This window comes from Acartia tonsa, chromosome 6 (genome assembly GCF_053477335.1).
Source record: "Acartia tonsa isolate MP-2025a chromosome 6, ASM5347733v1, whole genome shotgun sequence".
In the NCBI taxonomy this organism is placed as follows: domain Eukaryota; kingdom Metazoa; phylum Arthropoda; class Copepoda; order Calanoida; family Acartiidae; genus Acartia; species Acartia tonsa.
Window position 1 is genome coordinate 48,859,721 of NC_137265.1, and position 15,007 is coordinate 48,874,727.

General features: G+C 33.6%; 1 protein-coding gene across 1 annotated transcript in view; it reads left to right on the top strand.

Moving 5' to 3' along the window:
* The first annotated feature begins 2,205 nt into the window (after positions 1 to 2,205).
* LOC145323138 (uncharacterized) overlaps positions 2,206 to 15,007 on the top strand; it is a 41,338-nt gene continuing 28,536 nt past the window's right edge. Inside the window, exons 1-10 of the mRNA XM_080165527.1 lie at positions 2,206 to 2,242; positions 3,952 to 4,096; positions 4,400 to 4,523; positions 5,029 to 5,152; positions 5,721 to 5,819; positions 6,201 to 6,280; positions 7,842 to 7,909; positions 10,954 to 11,022; positions 13,140 to 13,188; positions 13,935 to 14,013. Of these exons, the coding sequence (XP_080021653.1) occupies positions 4,081 to 4,096; positions 4,400 to 4,523; positions 5,029 to 5,152; positions 5,721 to 5,819; positions 6,201 to 6,280; positions 7,842 to 7,909; positions 10,954 to 11,022; positions 13,140 to 13,188; positions 13,935 to 14,013 (708 nt within the window). The 5' untranslated portion in view covers positions 2,206 to 2,242; positions 3,952 to 4,080. The remainder of the gene's footprint in view (positions 2,243 to 3,951; positions 4,097 to 4,399; positions 4,524 to 5,028; positions 5,153 to 5,720; positions 5,820 to 6,200; positions 6,281 to 7,841; positions 7,910 to 10,953; positions 11,023 to 13,139; positions 13,189 to 13,934; positions 14,014 to 15,007) is intronic.

Below are 15,007 nucleotides of genomic sequence, written 5' to 3' on the forward strand. Positions count from 1 at the left end.
GGGCTACGCACCTAGATGCCTCTAGGGGCAAAGGAGGTGCGTGGGAAGGGGGGAAAGGGGGCCACTTCACCCTCTTTTGATTTAAGGGGAGAATTTTTCTTGGGAGGGTGGGGGTAACACAGACAGACATCCTGTTACTTATATATAAATATAAGCTTCTCTAAAAAGGACAATTAGATCGATATCGTTGTGACATGAAGTTAATTTATAAAATTCCCTGCTTTACAGTTTGTATCAACTTTGATTGATAATTCTGATAACACATTAATCACAGAATAGAATTACTATGTGCAGTTTAATTTAATTTTACTGAGCATTATCCCATAAAAAAAGTAGTTATATCTTATGTCAGTAGCATAAGATTTCAAGAGCTACTGAACCAAAGAGGAGTCCTTCATTTTAAGTTCATATAGGTCCCGGGATAGGTTTCGACCAACTTATTTTTAAATTCAAGTTCTGAATGCTTTTACACAAGGTATTTTTCTGCTCCTCAATTTCCTGCTAATACAATACGCTTAAGGGCGCAGCCTCTATGTTTAATATTCTGACTGCACTTTTTAACAATTTTCCCATGAAGTTTTGGGTGACACAACAATTCCGCTTGAGGCCATATTTTCCAAAGTCACAAAATCCGCTAACTATTACTAAAACACAATGAAGGAGGGGACTTTAGACTGTAAATTACACTGGCCCCAGTAGTTATTTAAACAGAAAACATATTTTTTAACATAAACATATTTATTTGGGCATAAAAATTAAACATATAGTATAGTATGAATTACCTTTGGGGACTTGTATTTGATTTTCAGTGTCCAAAATTTTCTCTTGATTCAGCAAATGGGAACTAAAATATATTTATCGTTCATATCTTATCCCTTAAAATCCCTGCTATATAGGCAATAAACATACAAATATTCAATTTTGTCAAAAAAATGCAGATATAATTCTTTTACGGAAGGTATTGCCCACCGATGTTTTAATCAGATAAAATGATGTAGTCTATTATCAACATTTATATTCACGGAATAAAAGATATATAAATTAACATAAACCTTTCAGAGAGGGAGGGGACATTGAGCTGTTTATAACACTAGTCCTCAAAGTTTTAGCTTGGGGACCCTCCTTGACTGTTTATTGATTGGTTCATTAAGTTGACTAATATCAATCTTTGAACTAGGTAATTTTGTGTATCATCATAGGGGATATATATTATACATTAATTTATCGGCCATAGTCTTATCCCTTTAAATTCCTGTAAACCTTTAGCTTGTCGATTCATTTTCATTTGAATATCATAAGTCGATAATTTGTCAACCATGACTTCTTTTATTTAATGTCGTTTTGACGACATAATACCAGGGAGGTAGAAATCCTGTAAATCACTCTGATATCTAGAGTTTTATAATCACTTTATTTTATAAAATGTGTGGCTCTTAAACTTTAGGAACTTTTCTTGAATTTAAATTTTCACAAAAATACCTATTCCTAAGTTTTAACATCTAAAATACTCATAGTTTTATGTGTGTATCTCTATTTTAGTTTGTAATTGTATATAGAGTTATTATTACATAATTTGTAATTATAAATGTTTTGTTTATTTAATCAAGTTTGTAGCACAATTTTAACAAGGATGATATCATCTACAAGTAGCGAATTCCATATATCCTATATCATATATGTAAAGTAGTAAGGTGTTTTGTCTGTAGCTCCAGATTTTGATTACGACTGAACCAATTAAGTTCTCCCTGTCAGTAACGTTTCATATAGATCCTTGGGTGGTTTTAGGCTATTTGTCTGTCTTTCCATACTCTTTAGAATAGGGCTCCTAGATGAAAAGGGAGCAATCACTAGTTTGCTAATTAAACATCACCATTGACAGATTATTGGAAAAGTGAGTTATTTAATAGATACCAATTAGTAAGCTAAATAATTTAAGCTACCTATCTTAAAGAATTCGTGAGAAAATATAAATTTGATGACCTCCAGATCTTAAAAAAATAGACCAAGGGCTTAACATAATCATAGAGTAAATGCGTAAAAAGGTCAGCAATAGACCTTAACGAAAAAATACAGCTGCCTATCTCAAACAACAGCCGAGAAACTCACATTTCCCATATATTATTTTAAGCATGACCAACAGACACAGACCAAATTGATTTTGAAGTAGCTGATAAACATAAAATTAATTTTAATTATTGAATCTTCAGAATCTTGCTAGTAAAGAATGGTAAAATGAAGAAAAGTAAGATTTATAAAAAGCGAAGCTTTTCTGTAATTACGTTTGTATATAACGTTTAGCTCTTTTCGTTAATTTATTCATGTTTTTAAAAGTGTAGCAACTCTATATTTGTTACCTGAAAATCCGTATGTCCATTTAAGGGTAGGAGCCCAACAGCAACCCCAAATCTTAAAATTAAAATATTAGCCTAAAACTAACCCGGAAACTTTGTAAAACTTTCTAAAACAGATAACAGAAACTGTAGTTAGCAAGATATTAAGAGACAAACAAAAGAAAAACTTCAAACAGGATATTTTGTAAAGATTCCTTGTTAGAGTTTATTTAAAGTCTAGGTTTCGCATGGGCTATTGTTTTTCTAATGTTTTGAAAAAATTGTTGCATTGTATTAAAACCGTTTAAGCATGTTTAAAAAGAAAAGAAATGCTGTTGATTAATGACGATCATCAACAGTAGTATGTGATCAAAATACTTTTATTTAGCTAAGCTACTCTAAAGGTAAGATGTGATTCCGGATTTCCCATAATACAATGGATAGTAAATCCTGAAAAATAAAGTTATTAAAGATTGAAATTATTGGCAGGGAAGTTTAAACACTGCTAGTTTGTACAACCAGATAAAGATTCCATAAAAAAAAGTCTCCAAAGGTTGAGCCAACGTGTTTATAAAAGTTTTGGTGCCTTAATGAAAAAACACACTTAAAGATAATAAAAGGTTGACAAAATAAGTTGTTTACTGGATGCTTTTTGAAAAATGAACCAAAGATATGGACACCATGGAATCTGTCCCGATTTTGTATAACTTTTGCGGAACATGTTCCAGTTACGTCATATTTTTCTTTCCCGAAAAAGGGAAGGGGGAAAGAAAAAAAAGGGAAGGGGGGAAGAAAAAAGAGATGGGAGAAAAGGGGGTTTTCCCCATTATTTTTGAAGAGATTTTCTTCCCCCCTTCCCTTTTTCGGGAAAGAAAAATATGACGTAACTGGAACATGTTCCGCAAAAGTTATACAAAATCGGGACAGATTCCATGGTGTCAAAGATATGTGAAAATATGTAAAAATATAAAAAAAAAGCTAAAAAGCTGCTTCAATTTAGTCGTTTGTTATAAATATGCCCCATAAAGGTATAAATATTGCCAAAAATTCAGAGGCCTAGCTCTAGCTACAAAGTGAATTATAAAGTAGCTTCGCTACTAAAAAGAAAAAGAAAATTCTGAAAGCTACTCTACTATCAACCATAATATCCTTGATTTTTTTGGCTCCCAGAATTAAACGCTTTTTTTGCATTAAAAAATACTTAGAGATAGAAGAAAAAATCATAGATTAATATTTCATTTCAAAAACATTAGGTAACAGATCTATTCTATAAGTCATTATTTTTACTCAGTAAGAATGTTTTATCGTATTTCATATTAACAAAAATCATCATTTTTTACATGTTCATAGGCAAGCAAAAGTTTAAAATATACAGGAAGATTCCAACATTAGAGTAAAACACTAGAGGGAGAAAGGGTTAAATAACTGTATCTCCCCATCGCAACCTTTCTATTGGGTCATTGAAAATCAATCAATGGTGTCGCTTATATTAACACAACCAAGTAGCAGAAAACAATTTAGAAGCAGGCGAAAGAGGTATTTGAAAAAGGAAGGGAGGTAGTTGTCTGTATATACATTTATACTATAGATCTGTTCTCAACATAATTGTCCTTGTTATTAGAAGCAACGTAAAACAGCATTTCACAGATACTCCCCCTTACAACAGTCCTGGCTTGCTGACTGACTCACTCCCCCCTCCCTCCACACACCACTATCTCTCTTTAAATAATTGGAAAGGAAGCATTTCGGAATGAAGACCAATAAAGGTAAATATTTTTTTCCATTAAAATAAGCGCAGCCACTCTATAAAATGATTCTTTGTGCCATTTTAAATGTTAAAATATAGAGAGCTATTTTACAGAATAAGATAAAACATTAGTTGAAATGCATGGTTCTTGCTTGTTTTAACCAACCAATCAAGGTTCATCAAAAGTACCCAAAATTTTTAACAAATGAGAAAACAGGTTTATGAAACCCTGGGTATCAGTTTAATTTAAGGTTTAATTTGTAGTAACAAATATATAGCCTTAGGTTTTTAAAATCTTTGCTTGATATGTATTTTATTTCAGTTTTGGGGCTATTAGTTCTAGTATTGGACATAATATCCAGTGTTCAATTGAGCAGCACAGATTGTATTGTTCCTCCAATCAAAAATGGAGCCGCCAAACTTAGAAGAAGAGGCCGTAAAATCAAGTTAGTTTCATATTTTTCTCGGCATTTATAAATCTGCCGCTAAAATCAACTAATCATGTGTCTTATTGTCAAGGGCATCCAATGAAAGGCAAGTATTTTACAAGTAGACACATGAATGGTTGATTATGGCGGCAAATTAGGAATTTTAAACGTCACCCATTTACTGTCCCTATATTAGCCTATAAATTTTACAGTTTTCATTATATTTGACTCATGAATTATCTGAAAAGATTCACTTCATGAATAAAAATGTGTAACTTACGCATTAATGATACAGGACATTGTATGAAACTAATAAGGTAAATTATTGAAGAAGAGTTAGGGAATTACAAAAAAACTGAAAAAAGAGATAAAAAGTATTCTATTTTAAACAGTACAACTTACTATAAATAAGTTTAAAAATATGAGCATTTAATGATAAATGAAATAAAAAAGAGAAAATTAAAGTGATTTGTTGACAATATCTGCGAAACTGTTGCCATAATTTATTTTAACGTTTTGTCAGGTACAAATGTTACAGAGATTTTGCCATTGTTGGTCCCCCCACTGCCTTCTGTGCGCGTGGGAGGTGGGTTCCCCAAAATGTTCCTATTTGCGTGTCAGCCGGCTGCGACACTCCTACTCTTGGGGTAAGTATCTGGGAACTTAAGGGATAAGACAATGGATGATAAATTAATGTTTTTTGAGCGAAAATTCCTTTAGAAATATATTTATGAGATCATATTGTTTAAAAGTTTTAATGATCTATAGGTGAACCTTAAATTCAATTGGGATTTATAAATATTTTATAAAATAAATAAAAAATGGGGGTTTTCTGAGACAACCAGTTGTAATTTCTTAGTTATGTAAAGAGTTTAAAGATGAAAATTAATGAAAGATAATAAATGCGTAAATGTTGGTTGGGTCATTAGTTCACATAAATATATATTTTCCGTATAATATATACATTCGAAACCAGTGGATTAGATCCTGTTCTTATCAATACGAAAAACCTATGTCCAGCATCAAATTATATCCAGTTTTCTATGAATAGAGAAATGTACAATCATAATATTAAAACCAGTTTTTTAGCCCGTACCTTTGACAACTCGGGGCTGAAAAAACTGGTATTAATCTTATAATTGTACATATTATATCAGCGGAAAGCTCCTTATTACACGATACAAGAAATAACTATTATTGTATTTTACTTTCAAGGAGGGAGTGCAGATGACTTATTTGGATATGTACAATCATAGTCCTGTTCCTAATGCAAGTGTTGCTTTGTTTTCATGCCAGCCCGGTCATCTGCTAGTGGTGAGTTTTTATAAATTTATCATTGCATATTTTCAAGGTTCCTTTGCAACTTGTTGGAGCTTTACCGTGTCCTCAAATATGTAATGTCATGAAAATAAATATAGCATTGGAACTGTTATCAATTGATCATGACAAATAATATGTACACAATTGGAAAAATCTATTTGTCCTGATCATGGATAAATGTGTAAATTAATGGACGGATTGATGAATAGCTAGATTGATAACATGGAATAGTTGAAATATTTAAAATACATACATATGGATATAAGAATAGATTGATTTAGATACAAGGTTTTAAACGTGCAACTGCAGAAATGTAAGAAAACAGTCTATGATTGAGCTATGAATGATCACATCAATAAAATATTAATATAACAGGGAGAGGTTACAAGCTGGTGTGATAGCATCCTGTGGAGTAGTGCACCACCAGAGTGCCAGGCTCCCTGGCGACCACCCAGGTATAAATACTTATTAATAGCTGGTGTGACAGCATCACATGGCGTAGTGCACCACCAGAGTGCCAGGCTCCCTGGCGACCACCCAGGTATAAATGCTTATTACAAGCTGGTGTGACAGCATCCTGTGGAGTAGTGCACTACCAGAGTGCCAGGCTCCCTGGCGTCCACCCAGGTATAAATATATTGATATAACAAGGAGGGGTTACAAGCTGGTGTAATAGCATCCTGTGGAGTAGTGCACCGCCAGAGTGCCAGGCTCCATTGCGACCACCCAGGTATAAATGCTTATTACAAGCTGGTGTGACAGCATCCTGTGGAGTAGTGCACTATCAGAGTGCCAGGCTCCCTGGCGTCCACCCAGGTATAAATATATTGATATAACAAGGAGGGGTTACAAGCTGGTGTAATAGCATCCTGTGGAGTAGTGCACCGCCAGAGTGCCAGGCTCCATTGCGACCACCCAGGTATAAATGCTTATTACAAGCTGGTGTGACAGCATCCTGTGGAGTAGTGCACTATCAGAGTGCCAGGCTCCCTGGCGTCCACCCAGGTATAAATATATTGATATAACAAGGAGGGGTTACAAGCTGGTGTAATAGCATCCTGTGGAGTAGTGCACCGCCAGAGTGCCAGGCTCCATGGCGACCACCCAGGTATAAATGCTTATTACAAGCTGGTGTGACAGCATCCTGTGGAGTAGTGCACTATCAGAGTGCCAGGCTCCCTGGCGTCAACCCAGGTATAAATATATTGATATAACAAGGAGGGGTTACAAGCTGGTGTAATAGCATCCTGTGGAGTAGTGCACCGCCAGAGTGCCAGGCTCCATGGCGACCACCCAGGTACATATACTTATTACAAGCTGGAGTGAGAGCATCCTGTGGAGTAGTGCACCGCCAGAGTGCCAGGCTCCCTGGCGACCACCCAGGTATAAATAATTATTACAAGCTGGTGTGACAGCATCCTGTGGAGTAGTGCACCGCCAGAGTGTCAGGCTCCCTGGCAACCATCCAGGTATTAATAATTATTACAAGCTGGTGTGACAGCATCCTGTGGAGTAGTGCACCGCCAGAGTGCCAGGCTCCCTGGCGACCACCCAGGTATAAATAATTATTAAAAGCTGGTGTGACAGCACCCTGTGGAGTAGTGCACCGCCAGAGTGCCAGGCTCCATGGCAACCACCTAGGTACATATACTTATTACAAGCTGGTGTGACAGCATCCTGTGGAGTAGTGCACCGCCAGAGTGCCAGGCTCCCTGGCGTCCACTTAGGTAAATTATGATGATATTATTGATAAACAAAACAGTATTTAAGGTTAGTGGCCATAATTGACATAATAGCGACATTACATTATTCTAATCATGTAGTAACTATAGTGTTCTGCTGATTTAATATTAGGTAAAAAGTTTGACGAACATAACAGGAAATTGTTATGTTAGAAAAGTTATTTTGGGACTATGGAATGAATGTTTAACTTAAACATTGAAATGATTTAAAGACAATATGAAAAACTTGAAGAGTAGCTACGCTTCTAAAACAATAAGTATTTTTATTGTTCAGGCTGTCATGCAACTTTAATGACATTGATGACCAGCTGTGCGGGTGGACTATAGACGAAGCAATGTCAGGTTAAATGGCATAAACTTTCCTTATGTATTCATTAGAGTAAAACACTAGAGGAAAAAAGGGTTAAATAACTGTATCTCCCTATCGCAACCTCCTTGTGCATTGGTGCAACCTTTCTATTGGGTCATTGAAAATCAACCAATGGTGTCACTTATATTAACACAGCCAAGTAGCAGAAAATAATTAAGGAGCAGAAGAAAGAGGTCTTTGAAGAAGGAAGGGAGGTAGTTGTCTGTATATACATCTATACTATAGATCTGTTATGTATGCTATCTATGACACTATAACGCCGGGAAAACTAACAGGGAAACTATATCTCCAATACACCCAGTATGTACCTAAAGTAACTATAACACACACAACAGACAAACAACCCATTGATTGCAGAACCTCTCTCTGTCTGGTTGTCCTAACTGTACATGCTAATATGATAAGATTTTCTTTTTATCATTACAAATAATGTCAAGTGCTGAACAAAGCAGCATGATGTATCATTCTTAATGTCTTAAGTATGACTCGAACCTGGAGGCAAATATATGACATTGAAAGAATTCGCTAATAGAAAAATCGCAAAAATTTTTATTAAAAATTGAGAAGTTCGACTTTCTAGCCTAAAGTGTCCCTAGTGGAATCTAGATGCGTAGCCGCTATTTTAGTATATTCCATGAAGTTCATGAATCCTTTTTACTAAGAAGTATGATAAATCATCTGTTAACTAGAAGGCTATGAGTATGCATCTATCAGCATAAAAAGGATTTAGAATCTACACAAAAAATGATAATTAGTGTTAGGTTTAACAGGAAGGGAGGGGACATTGTAATGTAAATTATGATAATACAAAATGTTATAGAAATATTTTTTTTCATTGTTGTCCTCTAGAAGCCAAAAGTTAATTCTTTGTAAGAAAGCAATTCAACCTTTTTTTTATTCGAATTGTTTTTCTATATTCTTGAAAGCAATATAATAAATATTATTTTGGCCTCCCTAAGTAGTACATTTAAATCGTGTACTTTAGTTCTTTATTAATGACTGGTAGTCCAAGCAGGCGCGTGCTCATTGGTTTTACAGGAAGGTGTAAGGATAAAAGGGTGGTAAATGTAATCGACTTGTAAGGTAAGGACAATTTTGTATCACACAATTTTTTATACAAATTCAAACCCGGGAACGTGGTTCAACACGTAGTGCAACCACTCGTCGTCAGGAAGGTGATAGGTTCGAATCTCGGTCCGACACCCCGTCATAACTAAAGATATTAAAAATAGTTTCTACTGCTGTTATGTCAATTGCGCGACATAAATAGTTATCGAAGGGTAAACCCCTTGTCCCATTACCATGCAGAGTTAGGACTTCTTAGACAAAAGTTGTGCAATCAAAGGGTTGGTTGTCTGATTGGCAAATGGACGCTTTACACCGCAATCATATGGCTTAGGGCTGACAACCCTATCCCATATCCATAAAAAGTCACATTGTTACAGAAAAACTGACAAAATTGTCAGCGGTCTATGCTCCCCTGTGGAGTGAAACGGCTTGTTACTGTTTTTCGTTTACAATTCTTGTTAAATAAGGGGGTAACTTTTTAATATATCTAATTAATTTAGGGAGGGAAGGGATATGTAAATTTATTTATTCTTGTCCACAAATTAAAAAAAAATGTTATGTCATTTGTTGGCTTAAAGCTATTGAGACTTTTATTAGATCTTAAATGATCTAATCTACAGAAGTAATTTTTTTACCATAATTTAAGATCAATTCATCGTCCATTGTCTTATCCCTTCAGATCATATTATCCTACATTAATCAGCCAACAAGAAATAATTTTTCAGTCAATTGTTACTTTTAAAGATTTAAAATACATTTTTATTTTTCATTTACAAAAACATTTAATCTAAAAAGTATTTAAATTATGCTTATCGAATAAATGGTATTTTTTAGTAGCCAGTGAATAGGGATTGGTCAATAGATGATAGTTAATTTAATATATCTCCAATATAATTTTTGGTTTCTTGTAAAATAAGGAGAAAGATTTGGTTGTAGATTATTTTATATATTTCATTGACCTTTTCTTTAAGTGGTAATGGTAGTATAAAAAGACTATACAAATAAATCGATTTAGAGAATGTTTATCAATTTAAAATGCTACTTTTTGCCTACATCAAAGAACAATGTTAGTTAGAATTATACTAGCATACATTATTATCAAAAAATACAAGAAAATGATTAATAACCCTTTCTCTAGTACTTGGCTATAAACCTAATCAATCTAGGATGCTTAACTACAGTTCTACCTATTATTCTGTGTTTTATCGGGGTAGTGTATGGCAGAAAATGAATTGATCTACTCACTCTCATGGAATCTATATATAGTTCTACCCATTATGTTCAGGGGGGGGGGGAATGACAGATAATTAATGTTTCTACCCCCCCCCCCCCCATGGTACCTTACCATGTGTCTATCAATTGTTCTATGTTTAGGGGGTGGTATATGGCAGAATATAAATGGTTCTACTCCCTTATTTAGTACCTTAGCATGAGTCCATCTATTATTCTATGTTCGGGGGTGGTGTATGACAGATAATGAATAGATTTACTCCCTCTATGGTACCTTATCATGTGTCTACAAATTATTCTATGTTCAGGGGGTGGTGTATGGCAGATAATGAATAGATCTACTCCCTCTATGGTACCTTATCATGTGTCTACAAATTATTCTATGTTCCTGGGGTTGTGTATGGCAGATAACGAATAGATCTACTCCCTCTATGGTACCTTACCATGTGTCTACTAATTGTTCTATGTTCAGGGGGTGGTGTATGGCAGATAATGAATAGATCTACTCCCTCTATTGTACCTTATCATGTGTCTACAAATTATTCTATGTTCAGGGGGTGGTGTATGGCAGATAATGAATAGATCTACTCCCTCTATGGTACCTTACCATGTGTCTACTAATTGTTCTATGTTCAGGGGGTGGTGTATGGCAGATAATGAATAGATCTACTCCCTCTATTGTACCTTATCATGTGTCTACAAATTATTCTATGTTCAGGGGGTGGTGTATGGCAGATAATGAATGGTTCAACTCCCTCTCAAGGAACTGGGCCCACCAGGGCATATGGTGAGTGCTCAAGGAAATATCCTTTATTTTGCAATTGGATCACTAATAACCAAGCATTTCTTTTACAAACATAATTTATTAAAAGCGTAGCTTTTCTATAATTTGGGTCGGTCCGTCCGTCTGTCCGTCCGTCCGGAACGGATAGATCTTTTCGTCAATTAAGGCATGTTAGAATTGTCCTATCGATTTCAATCTTTGCATGTTGATTCCTGTAGTAGTTAGGTACGATTTATATGGCGTAGCAACTCTATAATTATTACCAGAATGTTAGTACGTCCATTTTAAACATGTTGCTTTTTTTTTAACAACTAATTTTTATGTGATAAAATCATCTGATTTTTCTGGTTTTTGGAATAATGGTTCCTGGGTCATCAAAGTACAATTTTATATGCGAAGCATCTCTATGATCAAGTCCTAAAAGTGTTAGTGTGTCCTAAAAAATTATCCTGTATTTATGCAGTTTTTGACCAAATTTACTAACAATTTTGTTTCTACTTTTGTTCATTTATTGTGATTTTTCAGTTTTAACACTCTACAAGTGTTAATGTTCGTTAGTCCTACTGTTTTAGAGCTTCACTTTAATGGCTGTTGTCATCCTTGTTCAACATTTCAGTTTAACTAATGTAATTTATTAGTTAGGTTAAAAATATTCCCTTTAATGCCCCCCATCAGGGTAAATTCTATACAGTTGGGAAGTAAAATGAAAAGGTAGAGGGATACTGGTTTTACAATTAAGGTGCTTCTTAAAGATTTTACATATCTTACTATCTATCTATCTGTAAATGTAAATACTTAGCAATGCTTACTGTAAGTATTATAATATATCACTGTCAGATATCAGTCTATCTATCTCCATATCTGTCTATCTATTCTTTAAAAGAAGAAAATTTAAAGAAGAAAAAAATCCTTTAAACACAAATCAACTTATTTTCTTTTTCGTAAAAAAGCTGAGATAAATGTTTTATTATTTGTATTTAATTATTTTCATTTGCACCCATTTATTTCCCGCTGTTTACTGGTTAATATAGTTAAACTACAGAGAATAAAATTATAAAAACCAAAAAACGAAGATAATTTTTAATCACTTGATGTAAATTTTTCTAAAAAACCCTTGGGTGGAAATCTAGAACATCCAAGCTGTTTTTGAAGGGGATGTTCAAATAAAACAGAAATTTAACACTCTTATTTTTAAAATAACCTAAAAATAAGGGAGGACTACCCACCACCTGAACAAACTACTTAACAAACCTAACTTGGCCTTAAGCACTAAACAAACAAATAAGAGTGAGAGATTTATCAGATCATGAAGGAGTACAAAGACCCATATAATTTGTTCTAGATTTACTTCCAAGAAAACACGCCCCTATCCTAGAGGAGGAATGAGTTAATTTGAATTCATATTTGGCATTGTTAAGAGTCATGCTCGAAAAAGCCTTCATTCTTAATCTTTCTTAGTTGTCCATCAAAACAGTAGGAAAAAACACCATTCCTATTGATAACTGTATAATTAAGACACTATTGTCAAAATGAAAACGTTTACCAACAGTAATTTTTGGCAAGAATTCATACTATTTTCTGCAGTATTATAAAAACGTTTTAACTAGATATGTTTTTAAAGATTTCTATTACATTCATTCTCTATTCATTACTAGCGGCTGCGCCCCTAATATCTAGTGTTTCTATATTCGAAGGGATATGGAGGGGCAGAAAAAGCCTAAAACCATCTCAGGACCTATAAGAAGCTCCACTTTAAAGGAGAACAAAAAAGCTTACTACTTTTTTTATGATAGTATAAGAATCGCTACTATTCCATTACTAACATCTTTCTATATAAATATTTTGAAAATAGAATCTTTTTCATCCCATTTTTAAAAAAAAATAAACATTTCTATATTGTATAATGATATGCCTATTTTTCTCCATAAATAATAACATTATATTTATGCACATGAAGAGAAAAATTTATAAAATTATTCTTTAAAAGGGGGAAAAAATAAAATATAACAAAGATTATATTTTTGTGAAAAAATAACTAACTAACGTTTCATGATTCTAGATAATTCAAATTGCAGAAAAAATACACCAAAACCTTAAGATTAAATCATACTTGCTTTTAGATGGAGATTGGTATATTTATCTGGAAGCTTCTGGACAAAAAGAAAACAAGAAAGTATTTTTTTTATCCATTAGTATTAGGACTAGTATAAAATCCTGGAGATTCCTTTCCTTCATTAGCGGACGGAAAATGGCATCATGTCCTTATGACATTGTCAGGATCTAACTTATTGAGAATTATATCCATATTTTTAACTTTAGTCGTATAATCTTTTGTTTTCAATCCCGATTGGAAGCAAAAAATCCCATGATCAATGATCATCAGATAAAATTATGAAATCATGATATGGATGGAATCATGTGTATGTGACTATGAGTATATAAGTTGCCAAGGGTTGTTTGGTTTGAGTCTTGGTCCAATAAACCTTGTCATAACTGAAAAGATTAAAAATGGTTTGTACCGCTGTTATGTAAGACAAGTGACAATAATATAAACAGGGGAATACAATTCATATAGTAGTACAATCCAGGGAGGGAGGAAACATTGGGCTGTTGATTATACCAGTCCCAAAGTTTAATAATAACTTTTTCCTTCTCGTTGGTTCATCAACTTGGAGGACTACTATTAAATTTTGATTGGTTGGTGTCCAAACTTTTCAACCAATAATTTACCAAAGGGTAATTTTGTGTATCATCATTGTGAAAGAACATCAATTTATCGGCCAATGTCTTTTCTCTTGTTATCCCTAATTACAATCAAAGTGTTGGTTGTCTAAAATTTGTTTTTTTAAACAATCATGTAAGGAGAGTTATTTTGAAATAATAAATTTTTACAATAATTTAACATAACTATTTAGTACTGCAAGATTTGTATCTCCTGTATATTCATCTAACTACAGTGACGAGTATTGCCTTCAGTTTGCTTTTCATATGCAGGTAACTCATTTTATTAACTCAAAAAAATGTTTTTTTAAGTTTATTCTCATAAAAGCGAAGCTCTGAAACGGTATGACAAACGAACATTAACATATAGAGTTGCTACTCTTTCGAAATTGTACCTAACTACTACAGGAATCACCATGCAAATCGATAGGACAATTCTAAAATGCATAAATTAACTTAAGAAGCTATCAGTACGGATGGACGGAGGTACAGATGGACGAATCGATCATATATATAAAAAATAGAATATTTTAAAAAGCTTAAAAATTCAGGAATAGGGACACGGGTATCCAAAATTTTACAGCTACGTTATCTTATTCGTTGCAATACTATTTTTAAATTAATTACAGACTAGAAGTTTACAAACTTTTCTACCAATAATATTAGTCTACAGACGGGATAATTTTGTTTATTATCATTGGGAACTGATATTGATTTGTGTTACTATTTAATCTCTGGAAATAATTAATCTGATACATGTGCATTATTTGCCAAATGTACCACTTTTCTGCACTACCTCTCCGATTTTGTTAATACTCTATATTTTGGTCCGTTGGGTGATTCAAGGATGCTGGATGGCCAAAAAAAAGTTTCAGAGTCCCTGGATGTCTAGATATCTAGCTATCTATGAAGATAGGTAACAAAAATTTAAAAAACACCCATTTTTTCACAATTTTAAAAATTAATTTTTTCATCAATCTTACATCCAACCTATACATTTTATACACCAAAATGATTGTTTATTCATGTAAAAAGCGCACATAATGCTATTTTGGCCAAAACTCTAATTTTACAGGGTGTCCAACAAAAAGTGTATTTTGGATATCTAGCGTAATACCCAAAATACCTGTCCGAAAAAAATCATTTTTTTTGGTTTAAATCCTGTGTTTTTGGTTTGGAGGACCTGGGACTATAAGGTTGTCAAATTTTATTTTGGAACACCCTGTAAATGTGATTTTTGTGTCTGTAGAGCTAAAACTTGGTCCAA